General features: G+C 40.0%; 1 protein-coding gene across 7 annotated transcripts in view; it reads left to right on the top strand.

The window, feature by feature from the left end:
* TRAK1 (trafficking kinesin protein 1) overlaps positions 1 to 16556 on the top strand; it is a 138705-nt gene that overhangs the window by 52805 nt on the left and 69344 nt on the right. For all 7 annotated transcript variants that reach the window (XM_069810813.1, XM_069810847.1, XM_069810787.1 and 4 more), the window contains exon 3: positions 12865 to 13059. Coding sequence is in view for 5 of the 7 variants with exons in the window: in XM_069810787.1 (XP_069666888.1) it covers positions 12865 to 13059 (195 nt within the window). In the remaining 2 variants the exon portion in view is untranslated. The remainder of the gene's footprint in view (positions 1 to 12864; positions 13060 to 16556) is intronic.

Raw genomic sequence — 16556 nt, 5'->3', positions numbered from 1 at the left:
CATCAGCTGCTGTGAAGCAAATCCCGTCCTTCTGGAAATAGAGAGTACAGTGGGGATGGAAGTCTGAAATACCACCGGAATATAGATTTACTCTTGTGACAAATGTCTGGCTGCCTGAGTGGTATTGTGGATTTTTTTAGTTTTTTTTTTTTTTTTTCTTTGTTTCTCTTTAAAATATGTGTAACATAGTATCATTAGCCATCTTCACTACATTAACTTTCAGTCTGCTTTCTCATATCTGAAGACTTGCTATTTGCAACGATTTTGGCATTATATACTTTGTAATTCAAGAGCTAACTGCTTAATATGCCACGTAGGTTTCCTTCATCCTTCTCTGAAAAAGGAGAGACTGAATGGACTGTGATTTAAATTGCCTAGCTCCTTCATTAGTTTGCATGATTCATTTGTTCATTATACTAATTACTCTTTCTGAATGCATGTAGGAGTATGTTCTCTGGCTGTTTTGTTCTGGGCAATTTCATGAAGGTTCTTGGGAATTCTTTGTGGTGATAACCTGTTCTGTGTCTTATTTTGGTTGTAATTAACACAGGTTGATTATTTATTTTTTTTTTAAATAAAGTTACATCACTGGATGGGTCAAACCATGAAAGCCTCTTTTCTCTCAGCTGGGAGGTATCTCTGAGAAGAGTTGGTATTGTTTGACCTTGCAGGCAGTGTAACTTCTACCTCATTGCACTGACTGCAACGATGGGTAGTCATAACATCCAGAGAAAACGACTTTCTCTTGCTCTCAAGCTTCATACAATCTGCTAGCCACAAAGACATTTGGGTACAGAAAGTTTTCTCTGGATTTTCATCCTGCCTCTATCTTTATTCAGGCTTTAATTATGTTCTCATATGAGACAGAGCTTCCGTTATCTTCCACCAAATGTTACCACTCTTCATGGCAACGTCAGCCAGTTTTGATGACTGACTGATCCCACAGATAACTGGTGTAATTCTGACCATTTTTTCCTGTAATCACTTCATTTTAAAAGGCACACCTAAGGACTAAAGAATTTCCATTCCAGTTCCCCCCGCCCCACGAGGTGCATGTTTTTGTTTGAAAGGCTGAATTTCTGTTCCTTCTGTTCCAAGTCTGACAAAGCATGACTGCCCTAAGGTAACTCCTTAAGGATTTTGGTAATACAGGTTGTTACTAGAATGCTTTACTCTTGTTGTGTGGGAGATGGAAAAATACCGTATCTGTGGCTGTCCTGTTTTGGGTGCATGAGATACCACCAGACCTTGCGTGCTTGCTATTCTGAGACTGTTGAACAGGGTGCTTTGGTTGTGTTTGGTACCTGTTACATACAGGCTGGGTGGTTGTCCTCTAACCATTAAATGGTTACAAAAATGCCTATAAAATAATAAGTTTTGAATTGCTTCCCTCTATTTGAACCTCTCTGAGTTCTGTTGTGGTCACCTTTCTCTTTTAGTGGCACAGCATAAACTTGCTCTAGCACTTTCTTCTTTTTCAGTTCCTGTTTTGGGGTATGTCTTCCATGCTTTTCTCTGTTTTTGTCAGTTATGAGAGAAGAGGTGTAAGATACTGCTTGGTGGAGCTGGAACTCGGATAAAGAACATAAGAAATGTTCTCCTGAGCTGGACCAGCTGGCTCAGGACTGTTTCTCTGACTCCAGCAACAGCAGGTGCTGGGTATAGAAAACATGTGCTCAACCACTCTCAGTAGTCTGTTCTCAGTGTAAGTACCCCTATCATGCAGAACTGTTGTACTAGGGATATAGAGGGTATGTCCTTCCCTAATTCTTTTAGTGTCTGTTTAGTGTTGGACCCTGACCGTGACTTTGTCTAAAACCTTTTTGAAGCTGCTGATTGTGTTACTGTGGAAGTTCTTGGTTTTTACTGGCTGTGTGCAGTGGTACTTAAACTAATCTCCCATTGGTTTCTGTCAGTATTTGTCCTAGTTATGCAGGATTTGGTGAATGCCAGTTCTTCATTCCCCTTATGATTTCATCTTCATGATTTTGAAAGAAACTCCATAATTTTCACATCCCTGCCTGCTCCTCTACCAGCTTTCTTAGTCTCTCCTTCAAATAAAACTTTGAGAATGTGGGCTCTTCTCTCAGTCCATTTACTTTGCTATTGCGTTCACCAGTCTCATCCTGTAAGCTTGATCTAGTTTTGGTCTCTTTTCCATCTTTTTTCCTGACACTTCCTGTAAGCAGCTATTGCTAATTCTGAGCACTCTTTCTTTCTCTAAAGCATGCCAGAAATGCTTGCCCTATTAACATGAGATGGCTCCCTCAGCGTGACTGGAACTATTCTATGAGTCTGACTTTAGTTCTATCTAGCATAGTCTAACAAAATGATCTTATTCTCTATGCCTGCTGCATCATTGCCTCTGTTTGAATTTTCTGGCTGGCTTTTGGTGGATTCTCAGTTAGCTTTACACAGCTTCTCCCCCCCCCTCCCCCCTGCCCCACTTCCCATCAGTTGTTTTCCAGCTCTTACCCTTTGCCAGTAACTTAGTGTTTTTCCTGATTCCTCTCCTGGGACAGGTTGTTATGCTACCTCTTAGTCTGTATCCCAGGCACGCTTTTTTTTTTTTCTTTCAAGGATTATCTTTTTGTGTTTTGGTGGGGTGGGTTGGTTTGTTTTTCCCCCAAGCAGAATTCTGCTGCTACTGCTATGCTCCTTATCCAGCCCTCTTACTTACGCTCCTCTTCCTAGTATGATATATGGATTCTTGTGTAAACTATCAATTCTAGAGTCACTGTGAAAGCAACTGTGTGAATTCCTGAAGTCCAGTGTGATGTTTTTTAATTTGTTACTAGATCTCCCTTGTTTTGGGAAGCACTTGTCATTCCTAAATGTGTACTTTATTCAGGGTAGGGACACACGAGAGCAGTAAGGTTTCATCAGTCTTCTGAGTTTGTTCTTTGGAGAAAGAACTCCTGAAGGCAAGTGTCTGGTGGATTTTTCAGGGATGTATTTTTGGTTTTGTGGTTTTTGTTTTCCTGTTGCGGTGCATTTGAATAGTACTGGAAGACTAAAAAGCTATGTTTGATTATTGGTGTATTTAAATATGTGAAAATACTTTTATTCTATAATTTACCTTCATAATATGCTGAATGAAGCTTTACCTTTCCCCCTCAATGTATGTGTCTGTCCATCATGAAACAAGAAATTTTCCATTTGAAGTTGACATCTGTAAAGAGCAAGCTACATAAAATTAATTCTTATGTTGTGCTTGTGATTCTAAAGCTTTGTTGACAGCCATTGTTTAGGGACTGGCGCATTTTGTAGCTGGGCTGAACAACAAGCAAGAGCAAGACAATTGCTTTTCAGGGTTTTCCGTACTCGGTGATTTATCAATGGGTTTTTGAGACATTCTCAGTCTGTCTTGGCAGCTGGAAGATCCTAATGGTTAATGAATGTGGTTATTCTTACTGCTGCTGAACAGTGCATTGCCAGCATGCATTTGATACGTGAATAGCTTTTGGTTTTGCTCTAAAAAAATAGCCAGGGTGGTGGAGTCTCCTTTTATTTTTGTTTTAATGTAAAAATAAAAGCATGAGCATGGCTGCATTTATCTACAGGGAGAAATGTTTCCATACTGAAACAAAGTTGATTTAAACTTATAGCATAATGCACAGTAGCGACCTTGTAGTTTAATGGCCTCTCATCACCAAGACCCGTCTCACCTTTTATACCCAGCAGGAATGTGCGTGTAGGATGAAACCAAAGCAGGAAGACTTTAACCTAATGAACAGTGACATTCCTCACATAGGAACTGCACTTTCCAGCAGTTTGATCTTTGTTAGCTTTCACATTCCCGACTTTATCCCAGTCTTTATTTGGTGTGTTTGGCTAAGCCAAGTTTTCTCCTAGCTTACTTCTTCAATATGCTTTCAATTGCCAAATTTAAGTAGAATTTCCTACCAAGAAAGGTAATATGCTGGAAATATTAGTGCTTTATGCATCTAAAAATGCAGAGGTAGGCTGAGCCCAGTGACCTATATGGGAAGACAGTTCCATGGCTTGTCCACCCCATAGACAGGCTTGGCCAGTGCCTGGGGTGGCAGAACTGAAGGAACAGCATTTTTTCTTCCACTTCAGCTGGCAGCCTGCTCAGTGTAATGATTTTTCCTGCGCAACAGTTTTCTTTTGGATAATATTGAATGATCTGATCCTTCATACCAGTTCTCCTTTGTACGAAGGAAGAATTGTGATTATGTTCTGTGCAGCTTCCCCACCCTTGCACAAATCCTTTAAAACGTTTTGTGAGAAGGGACTTTTTTCTTTCTCAGTGATGAAGCTGGATTTGTTCAGGGGAAAGGGGTTGAGAGTGGGGAAGAAAAGCAAACTCTTGAAGACTTTTTCCTTCCTACTCCTATCCTTGCTCTTCTAAGTGCATGTTTGTATGAATTAAAATATCAAATGGCAGACAACTGAAGTGACACATGGTCTTATATAGAGAATATGATTAGAATCCCTGTTGGGTGCTTCATTCTTCTCCATGGGCTGGACTTCTTATCCAGAATTCCTTTTCTGTGATTCAGTGTGCCCACTTGGTTACCATAAATACTGCCAGCCTTTCCTGTGGTGCCCCACCTACACAAGGTGGAAAGTCCAGTTGAGGTCTGTGTGTGTAAGAGGGAAAGCGCTGTGGGCAGTACTGAGTTACACATCAGCTGAAGCCTTGCTCTGGCAGCCCAGAATGGGAGTACCTGACAGAGGCTGACATGGGGTCTTTTATTTTCCCATGGAAGACTGGATTTTGTCAGCATTTTCCATGTTTGGAAGCAGAAGCACTACTACTTAACCAGCTTTGGTTAAAGGTGTGGCAGGACTTGCATTTCCAAAGTTGTGTCACGCCAGTCAAATTACAGAAGCTGCTATGGCTGTTTGAGGAGTCTGAGTTTTAACTGTGTGAGACAGCTTTCATGTTGAAGAGCTTCTCTTCAGCAGTTTGGCTTTGCAGCCAGCAATGAGATTTCTGATGTGTAGGATGCTAAGGCTATCTTTCCCTTTGGGCAAGCCAATGAGTTGGGAGGATGGTGAATTTTCTATTAGAAGTGATTTTCTTTGCCCTAGAAGCTAATCACACACTTTACATTAAAACACAGGTATTGTGTGTGTTCAGTCCTGAGTTCCGCAGTAGTAAGGCTTCAGTATAAGTAGCAACATTCAGGGCATCCCAGAACTGAAATGGAATAGGAATGTGGTGAGTTCTGGGGCTTTGCCTATTACAGGTATATGTGCAGAGTAATTGTTAAATAATGCTCAAGAAATACTTGTAATTCTGGACCCCAGTTAGTGCTTAATGCCTGTGTCTGTGTGGACCTATAGAGCTCAAATAATGGACAACTACAGGCTATGTTTCCCTCTTCAGTAGACTAGCTAGCAGCCTGATTGCGGTGTTGAAGTTTCTTATCTACCCATTTGCTTTTCATTTTTATGTAGATCTGTTCACAATGGTAATGACTAGTTCACTCCATTTCACGATTGTCTAAATGGACAGAAAGCATTGGGAAAATGAGGCTATCGGGCTGCTTCAAGCAGCCAGGAAATACCTGCTGGAAAAGCATTTAGACAAAGACCATCTTCTTGCTTCCATCCCTGGAATATGATGAGGTTTTAGGCTTGTGGTTTGCTGAGAAAGGAGAATCCTAATGTAGTCATGGCCTCTTGCCTGGTTGTTGTACTAGATTAGGTAACTTTTCTTGGAAGGGGTTTCCAGAATTTTCTTAGCCCAATGTAATGGGATGACTTTTCACATTATGGAGTTGCATATTTCTTTACCATTTAAGAAATGGAGGAGATACTGAATACACTGAAAATTTTAAACAGAGCGCTTCCTACTTAAATAGAAAATGTAATGCTTTCTTGTGTGATGGTACATGTTCTATAAAATTTTATGTCTTTTTACATACAGTGGTACAAAATTTGCCAAGTGCTTACTGATCCTTGGTTTCTGAGAAGGGATGCAGACTTTCAGTTTGTGTTCTCTGTGCATATATGCATTACATGAAGCAAAATCAGCGGTCAAGATTCACTAGTATTTAGCACGAAATAGCCTCAAGTTGATGAGCTTTAATTCCTTGCATTATATGAGCCTGGAATTTAGCCTCCATGTGGTAGCCCTTTTCAGCAGAGAATGTTCCTTTTACTTAACTAGCAGGGAGCCAGCACTGGAATTGACCCCTTTCAGGTATTGTGTGCTTTTTTTTTTTTTTTTTTCCCCGGGAAATAATTTGCTATTTATTGACCGACCATCTTCAAAGATTTTTTTTTTTTTTTTTTTTCTTAGCTTCTCTGTTTTAAACATTAGAGAGCTAAGTGTCAAGGGGGAGTGTAATATGTGTGTGGGAAATGGGACAGGACTGAAAACCAGGGAGGGGAATAGGTGGCTCCATGAAGGAAAGTAGTAGCCTTTTTCCTCCTTCCTGCTTTCTCCAGAGAGTTTCCTTGTTTCTCTCATCTATTTTTGTTACTGTGCTCTTACCTACTTCCCTTTCCTCAACTGCCTCAAAAGGTTGTGACAAGTTACAGTGTTTTAATTCTGTTGTGGGAAATGGAAGAATTTTCCTGAGGGTGACTACTGAGGCCTTTTTGGCTTGGTTTGTTTTTTCGTTTAAGAACGAGAGCGTATTTAGACTGCCCCTTTCTGGCTGTGGGCTGAGCACCAGCTGCTGGGTGGTGATGCAGTGGAGTCCCCTGAAGATGGTGAGGGTGGGTGGGTGACACAACCCGATGACTAAAGCTTGTGTTTTGAAGAAGGTTGCCAAGCAGCCCAGCACTTCCCCAAAGTCACACCTGGAGTATAGTTGTTCGGCCGGATGCACCGCTTCTGCGCAGCAATTGTATCCCTTTTCTCAGAGTAGGCACTTCAGGGTAGCACAGCTGCTTCGAGCTGTTCTCAAGGTGTTGGCCTCCATCAGGACCACAACTCTGGAGCATGCATGGTGCTGCAGGAACAATACCATCTCTGGGTAGTCTCCTTGTGGTCTTCCTTGTCTTGACTTGTGTGTTCTGGCCTGTCCCTTCTTGAGCACAGCCCTGACCCCAGCATGGTTCATGGCAGGATTGGGTTTTGAGAAATTGGCACAGCAGTGGGCTGTAAACAAGAAACTGGCTGACAAAATGTCCTTTGTGGTTTAGGGGTTCGGATAATAAGGAACTTCTTACGGCAGGTGGCAGTGTCTGCTGTAGAGACCTGGAAGTCCTTTTAACCTTGAACCGGGAGCCTCTGCCTGAAAACTAACCAGTGAAACCATAAAGGTTGAGGATGGTTTGGACCAGAATTCAGACAGACGGAAACTAAATATTTTAAGTTCCATGCAATGACTGTACTGATAAGCTGTGTTGTATTGTGTTTCTAAAAACTCCTGCAGATACCAGGCTTTGAGATTTGTAGAGTTTTTCTCTATGTGTTTTGTGTATGTTTGGGGATTTTGTTTGTTTGTTTGTCACCTCCCCTCCCTGCCCTTGTCCCTTCTCTTTGTTTTAGGTTCTTTTCTCTGAATTTATTACTACTTTTTATGTGAAGTGATGCTGAAATTGAATAAGTGCTCCTTCTTTATCAGTCAAGCTAGGTTTCATTTCTACAGTAAGGTATGGCTGTTCAATCATAGCTGTAAACAGGTGAAACCCCAAAACTGGGTAGGGAATGGAGTTTGACAGGTGAGCTGCTCTAGGTGACCATGTTGTTTGGAATGAGATCTTCAAATCTGTCTACCTGTGGTTCATGTTGAACTTGGATTGAGTTGAAGTTAGTTCAACTGAGGTTGAATTGATTGGTCATGAGGTGCTGGCGTAGTTCCACCCATCCAAATAAAACTGACAGCTAAATATATATTTAACACTCTGTGGGAAGTGACCTAATGTATGGCATGGCTGCATGAATGCAAGATGAAGGTGGCAGTGAGTGACAGCATCCTACACAATGCCTTGTGATCTGTGTTGTTACGTGCATGGAGGGGAGTGGCAGTCCTTGAGGTGCTGTGCCCCTTCGATGCTGTCAGTTCCCCTTGTTTTAGACCTCTCGCTCCATTTTCTCTTTGATCAACTCCTTGCTGACTTGTCGGCAGAGGAGGGGTGTAAGTGTACATCTGAAAATAACCAAGTGTACTCTTATCCTCACATTGTTGTCCCCAAAATTATGCCTCTACCTTCCTGCCCGAAAAATGAAAAAAAGAAAGAAAGAAAAAGCCACCCTCACTTCAGTCTCCACAATGAAAAGTTAATTTACTATGCTTAGTGCATTTTGTATGGATAGAGGTGTTGCCTAGAAGAAAGCAAACTGATGAAATAGTCAAAGGTATCCAGATCAGCAAGTCTAATAATTCCTCTAAGGAAATGTAAGCAAGCTGAAACAACCAGTGAAACTTTAGCGGCTGCCTTAAGTTGGGAGAGAGGTTTAAGATTCCCAGAGAAGGGGAAATACACTAGTCAGTCAAATGCCAATGTATGAAAAGAGATGGAACAAGCTAATAAGTAATTCTTCAGTAACTATCCAAGAGATACTGAAGTAGGAAGAAGAACAAAAATGCAGAAGAGAGCTCAACTGGAGTGTTCTGCCCAGTTTTGTATCTTCTTTATTGAAAGAGAAGATTAGAAACCGAAGCAACAAAATCATCAGTACAAAAGTCTTTCAAAGAACTTGGTTTAATCTTACTTAAAGAAAACAGAGAGGATGAGGGGGAATAATGTCAAAAACTTCTGCAAAGCAGACTGAGCAACTTCTTTATTTCCTGAGGAACAGGGCATGGAGGAATATATTTTTGCACCAAAATAGGTGAGGTGGGGTGTTCGTGCATGTACTGCATTTAAGCTAAGAAGATAGCAAAGCAGTGGAATATGTTAGTTGCAAAAATAATATGGAAAAGAACTAACAAATTTTCTTTGTTTATATGTAATTATTTCTATGAAGTGCTGACAGCTGCAGAGTTCTGCAGTATGCAAGAGCCTTAGCAAATCTTTCTTCTTAACTCTTCTCTTTCAAAAGCAGAACCTAGAGTGACCCATGCTGTAGTAAGAATCATGAGTTTATCGTTCATTTAGCTATTTTAGTTGGGTGTAATTTGCTTGTAGAAGTTTCTATTTGCCAAGGATGTCCAGAAAACTGCAAGTTTAAAATAGCTTAGACTACAAAAAACCAAAATCTGTAACAGAGCAACTTACAAGGATATGGTTCAACTGTATTTTGTTCTATCATTTTTTATTAATGATCAGTTAATTGTCTTAAGCTTATGGTATTACTTTAACTCAATAAAATCAAGGTACCACTTAGGACAAGAGGAAGTGCAACAGTTTTATATCTGTTGGACATCAGTTAACGTAGTCATAAACCACAAATAATGTGATAGGTGTTCTTAGTAGAGAAGTTATTTAACTTAGCTGTTTATTAATATTTCTGATTAAAATTGCAAAGATAAAAAGTATCTGGAAGCACAATCGGGGGCTTCTATAAAATGCATCTGGTGTTTCAGGATGGGGGATGGCATTAGTCTGCATGCCTTCTCATAACAAATGCCTGTATCTCAGAAAAGGGAGGGGAGGAAAAGTGAAGGGGAAGGCTGCATAATTGTAGCACTGAGAATATTGCTGTGATTTAAATGGTGAGCTCATGTTTAGTCATACACAAGTGTGATTATGGTGTACTGTTTTTCTAAATAGGCAATTACATCAGAGCCTGCTCCTATTTCCTGCTGGTATATAGATTTTAAAATTGCAATAGAAGTTAATGACAATAGCATCATAATAAGTTGCCTTTCCAGTTACTCCTTAATATCTTTTCCAGTGGTTAGGCCTTTTGAATTGCTCAGAAACACTCAGGATTTGTTGTACAGTAGAGTAGAAAAATTGTCTTGGTTGACTTGTATTCCATGATAGTTCTCAACTTCTTTACTGTCTGTCCTTCATGTTCTCGTGGATTTCTTCTCCACAATAAAACTGTATGGGTTTCTTTTGTGTGTGAGCATGTGTGAGGTTTTTTTCTCCTCAGATTTTATTGGTAACTTCTTTTTCATTCCATTTTTTTTCTACTTTTTATGATACAGCAAACCAGTTTACTTCTCTGCACAAAATTATTTGCCTGAAACTTTCTCTTTTCATCTATAAAGTCAGTCCATTTCTTTTGAAATACTAATTAAAAGCTGAAAGACACTAAAGGTTTGAATTTTTCAAACATTTTTATTTCCTTGTTGCCAAGAAGCCCACTTCAGTCAGGCTGTGTAGACTCTTACATTTTTCACAAGAGGAGAATTAACATTTCAGCCAACAGCCACCCCCACCTCCTTCCGCCCCCCAAACAACCCTAATAAAAAAAAAAACCAAACCAAAACAAACAACCACCCCATATTCTTGACAGTGAGAGCAATCAGGTAATCCAAAAGTAGATATATAGATATATATAAAATCTTTGTGTGTATGCATGTACACACAAATGTCTTTGAATGTTTAGTTGAAGTCAACAGGTATTTTTTAGAAGATCAGCTGGCTTTTCTGAGCTGAGATGGTTGCAGGCACTAAGATGGATGTTGTCAGCAATTAAAAAGGTAGCCAGGGAAGAAGAAAAGTTTGTAGCTACAGGTTAGCTCTCAGCTTTCAAAACACAGGAAACAGGTCTTGTTTCTCTGTGTAAGTTAGTAGTCCTCTGACAGGTCTGCAAGGACCTCTTAAAATATGTGCAGGCTGACTCTCGCATTGCACAGGGCTCCATAGAAATAGCATTGCTGCACATGTGGGTACCTAATCCTAATAACTTTTGCACACCCACTTCTGCAGTGAGGTTTGGAGAACACTTACGTATGTGCAACAGTTAGCAGAACAGTCTAGATGAAAGCAGAGGAGAATACTTCCTGATAGGTAATAGCAGACTCCTTGAACCATAAGGTATAATGTAACTTTCCCAAGTGGATTTTAGTTTTAATCAACAGGATGTTGTAAAGGATATAGGCAGGAGGTTAACAGTATGAGTTCATCTTTTTATCCTCTGCCCTAATGTCTGATAGAATAGTAACATTCTTGCTGTCTTTAGTGCTTGAGAAGATGCTTATGACAATGCAACTTCTGGATTAGAAAGACGATAAAAAGAGGTAATTCATGGTCTGTAGATAAGGATGTGTTACTTCTTCATTCCCCCCTCCCTCCCCTCCCCTGACAGAGGTGAATTCCACTAGCTTGCAGTGGAATTGCAGGTCTGCATCAGTCCTGCAATAATGAGTTTCTCTCAGGAGAATAGGTGTCTTTGTCAGGGAGCAGGAAGAGCAGGGCTGCCTTAGAGCCCTGCTAGCAGCTGATGTGACCACAGGATGGGAAGGGCAGGATCCTTGTCGACAGAGCCCAGTCCCTTTGTTCCTGAGCAGGGCAAAGGTGCTGGCAGGAGCAGTTAAAACCGACACTCCAGTGATCATCAGATAAATGCCAGGTACTGAGTGGGTCTGCAGTCAATCCAGGAAGCCCAGGCAGTGAGTCAGTATCAGCAGAGAACAGAGCTGGGCCCAGACCTACCCTACAGCACTGCACAGGGGAGGACAAGGGAGCCTGTGTTTAAATGGGGCCACTGGGCAGAGGGTGCTGGGTGGGATGGATCCCTGATGAGCCTGGTCAGGGCAGGAGAGGCCTATGGGTGCGCTCAGGGCCTTGACAGTCTTTGCTTTTTACTGTGGAGTGAGTCTTAGCAACAGTTGGAAGAGTTACGGCACTGGTTAAAGATGAGGCTGCATTGCACAGCACATGAGCAGTCTTCCTTAGTGTTTGCCCTTCCAAAATAGGGTTAGATAGCTCTTTCTTAATTTGTGTGTGTTCTTTTCTTTTTGTCCTGGCAAGGAAATGGGCAGATTGATGCACTAAGTATTTAATTTTAGATGGTAATTAAAATGTATATATTTAAAATTATCATGGCTGTTTTGGGTGTTGACACACACATGCACACACAAATTCTTCATTATAGAACAATATGGGTTGGAAGGTACCTCTGGAGGTCATCTGCTTTGACTTCTGCTCAAAGCAGGTCTTTTAAAGTGAGTGCTCATGGCCTTGTTTAGTTGGGTTGTCAATCTTTCCAAAGATGGCAGATTTCTTAGTCTCTCTGCACCCCTGTTCCCATATTTGACCATCCTCACGGTAAAAAAGTTTTAATGTTGAATTGGAATTTTCTGTGTTAAAACTTCTCAGCTGCCTCGTCCTAAATTTAAATCTCCAATTTTAATCGCAACATTTTGCAGTTGTTGATGGCTGTCGGTATCCATTTTTAAAACTGTGTGCAAACTTGGTATACTTGTGAACATGAGGGACTGGCATCACAGAATGCAGGTCGAGATAGTGTCGAAAGCTGCCCTAAAAGTTCTTGCAGCCAACGTTACCAGTGCATCTTAGGTGTGAACTGTGACACCGCTATTGCAGTCCTGGATTTCTTCTTCTTGAGAAAAATCTGCCAGCAGCAAAGGCAAAAAATATATAGTGGTACTAAACTGTGGTCAAAGACCAAGTTAAGGAGATATGTAAAGCTTGCAAGCTAAAAATAATCTGTCAAGTAGAACATCAAAAATGTCAATTCCTATTTGCACTAATGCTTTCTCCATACCCAGGTTGTAACTACCCTGTCTTGGTCAATGCTCACTTGCACTCTATTCCTCCCACCCCCACCTTATTCTTCAATAGATGAGTCACTGGTTCTAGAGATTGGACTTTTTGTCCCTAAGAGTGTGGCCTTGTATTTTCTATTTGGGGATAATTTGTGCTAGTCACGTCTTCTAAACCGGTTAGTATCTAGCTGTTCTTTACATGCAGAAAAATCTTGCTGATAGCAAAACAAACTGACATCTTTGCTAGTTTTATGTGTAGTGCTCAATTTAAAGTAACTAACAGAGATTGTCCTCTTTCTCTTACCAGATGTGTGCAATAGTACCAATCTTCCTGAAGTTGAAATCATCAGTCTACTGGAAGAGCAGCTGCCTCATTATAAGCTAAGAGCAGATACAATCTATGGTTATGACCACGACGACTGGCTTCATACACCTCTCATTTCCCCTGATGCTAATATTGACTTAACAACTGAGCAAATAGAAGAGACCTTGAAATACTTTCGTAAGTCAAAAATCCAGAAATTGTCCTGAGGAATAAATAACATAGTGCTATTTTTGTTACCTTCTCTGAAGTATCTGTGCAATTCTGTTACAACTGTGGAAAGCAAGAGAACTGTTTGTGATTTATTGCTGTGGTCTTCAAGTTTGTGGTAGATAGAAAACAAAGGAAACATTTAATCAAGAACAGCAGTTGCATTTGTAATTTGTGCGTGCACCTCTCCACATCATCAAATATTGGTGAAACTGAGATACTACTTTTTGCTTGTGATGTGTCTGGCAAGAGACTGAAACTTCTGTAGCTATACAATGAAGAAAACTTAGACCTGTTTCCGTATTTGCTTTTTTGAACATGTTCCCTGACACATTGCGCTGTTGTCTGATGGCACTGTGTGCCGGCATCACCACGTGACACCGAATCACTTTTCTGCAGCTTAAGCTTCTAGGAAGTACTTGTGAAGAACCAAACTGAGCATTTGGTTGAGATGGTTTGTCCCTTGATTCTTTTGTTTGTTCGTATTCATACTACTGGACAAAAAAGTACCTTTTGTGCCTGGAGGGAAAGCGTGTAGGGTTGTGACCTTCTCGGTTTTTCATTCTTTTGTTTGAGCCTGTAGATGCTTTTGTCATGGTGAATGGATTCTTGTCTCTCCTGGGTCCTTCCACTGTGGGTATTGACTTATCTGTGCAATTAGAGAAGGTTTCTGTGATTCATCCTCTACTTGCAGATTTATCGAGTAGTTTATGATCAAATGAGTCTTCCTTTTTTTTTCCCCCCTCCCTGGTTTCACGTGAAGATGCAATTTTGTTGCTCTTCTGAATGTGTTGCATGTTAAAATAGTCTGCAGAGCAGAAGCCAATAGGTTATATGCTAAAGCTACAGTAGTTAGACTTACATAGTAGTGGATTTACATAGATTATAGTAGTAGATACATAGTGGGAAGTGGGGGAGGCAAGCTGAAGTGCATCTGTGGAATCAGTTGTACTACAACTCCTTGTTTTGTATCAGTCCATTAGTGCTGTTATAATAATGGCAGAAGTTGGCTTAAAGAAATGTTTTGAAATGTCACGTTTCCAAAGTCTTCAGTAACCAGATTAGTCCTGTCTCACAGATAAGATTGTCTATGCAGATGGACTGTTGCAATAGCCATGGGAAAGATGTTTTGCTAGTGGGGCAAGGAAGTCAGAAATCCACATGGAAGCATCCTAACTCTTCCAACTGAGATGCTGGTGGGGCATGTCACTTGCAATGGTGCATGACTGTTGGGGATGGATACAAAATGAAGCTATGTACAACAGGGGAATCAGATAGCAGTAGCTGCCTGCAACTGTGAGCACTTCTAAAAGCTGGATAACATTTTTTCTTACAAGCATAATGACTGCAACTTTACCATGTTGTTGTGATTGAACATTTCATCCAATCAACTAGCTTGAATGAAAAAATTTTGAGTGTAATTCCTGCCACAACATATGTTTTCTGCTTTCATTGGGAAATAACTGCTTAAAGAAGAGGAACCGAGCAAGGACAGCTTCCATAAAGAAAAGTTTATTCCTTACTGCTTATATGCAGACACTTGTGTATAGATAGTAGTTTAAGAAGTTTAAGCAGATTTGGGTTGAGCCTTAGACTGACACCCTGGAAACTGAGATCTCTGACTTTACCCTTGTTCAGTTACTGTGAACAAGTCATAAAATGCATCTATATATGAGAGTGCAAGATCATAAAACTTTGACATGTTTGGAAATTATGTCACTGATTGTAAACATTGGTTTATGGAAAAATTAACTATCAAAATAAAAACATTAAGTAGGTTGGTAGAAAAGTCCTGTGAATTGTACCATCATTGCTTTGGAGAGTGTTTTCCAGGGTGTGGCTGCTTGCACAATGATTCATTTTCAGTGCTGCAATTAAGGCACTCCTTCTGTACCTATTTAGTATGTTTTAAAAACCTTGACGAAGGGGTGAGCAAATACTGTAACTTGTCTATTGGAAAGTTTTAGTATTATCTTAGGAATTTACACTATTTTCCAAACAGTATCCTTGTGGTCTAAGAATTCTACAGATGTAGTTAAACTTAATAAATAACAAAAAAGAAATTTCATAATCTGTCAAAGTTTTCCTTAACTGAAGGAAGAATTCCTTGATTATGCTGCAACACAGAAGGATTTGCTGCAAAATAAATACTTTTATCAGAATTAAAATGCACTACACATACAGATTGTTGCTATACCTTCTTCAGGCTTCTTAGAGACACTCAAAGATAACTAAAATAAAATTGATATTGAAACTTGAGCTAGTACAGAATATTTTTAGGTGTGAAATTAAGTCTTTTGATTGCTTATGGTTCCTGGTGTTTAGTGTCAATCAGCTTTGAAACCAGGATGCAATATGAATAGTTAAGTCAGAGAGGGAGGGATATGTTGTGGCTTTATCAAGGAAAGGTTCACAGACTGGGAAATACTGGACAGCAAGGGGGATGTTTGTGCACGTTTTAATATATGTAAATATTGTGTATTGTCAATATATGTAAATACCATGTATTTTGTAAGGCTTCCTGTTGTTTAGGGAGAGAGCTTCTCAGGAAGAGCAACATTTTACAACCTCGCACCACAGCAGTTGAAGTGTAGCTACTTAGGTTGGAAATAGTCTGAATGGTAACCCAATAGTGACAGTCTTGCGCTGTAACGCATTGTTTTAATGATGTTTGGGTACCTCCCGTGAGCAACGGGAATTAGAGAAGGGGAATACTTCTGTTTTTCCACTGGTTATAATTGCACTCCCATGCCCCCATCCAAGGGTAGTGGAGGTCGATTTTGGGGGGTGGTAGTTGAGAGCAGCTTTTTCCCTTCTTTCTGCTGTAGGTTTTTAACATGTTTGTGACCAGTTACCATACTCGGTGACTCTTGAACCTCTGTCTTGATTGTGAGCCATATCTCCAGCTCTGTCCCAACTAATTTTGTAAGTTTTGAACAAGATAGATGTCTGAACCTTTGAACCTCAGTATTGGATTACTCAAAAATACTTCGAGGCCCAGGGAAGTAGGGAAGTGGAATGTTCCAAATATATATCTGTATATATTAAAAAAAAGTGTGTGTGTGTATATATGCACATATAATGAATAAATATAGTATATGTGTATCAATGTACAATTGGATTTGTAGTTATGCTTTTGAGAGAACTTTAAAATATAGTGACCAAATTTTAAATCTCTACTCAAAAGCAAAATAATTCCTCAAATGTATTTTTGGTTAAGTCTTGTAAAGGGCTCTGAAGTTGATTAAAAAAATGTGGCCATCTTAAGCCTAGTAAGTAAACTGACTCTGAAAATAAATACCTTTTAAACTGTACTATCATCTTCATTTGTTCCTGCTTTAGAATGGCAACACGAAAGGGAGAAAACGCATTTGTCAAAAAGGTTATTTAAAAGCTCTAATTGATTTGCAACTCCAAACCAAAATTTGAAGCTGCACTCAGAAAACAGTGCTGTAATTCTGCATGGA

This window comes from Haliaeetus albicilla, chromosome 2 (assembly GCF_947461875.1).
Source record: "Haliaeetus albicilla chromosome 2, bHalAlb1.1, whole genome shotgun sequence".
Classification (NCBI taxonomy): domain Eukaryota; kingdom Metazoa; phylum Chordata; class Aves; order Accipitriformes; family Accipitridae; genus Haliaeetus; species Haliaeetus albicilla.
This window is presented reverse-complemented; position numbering and strand designations above follow the sequence as displayed.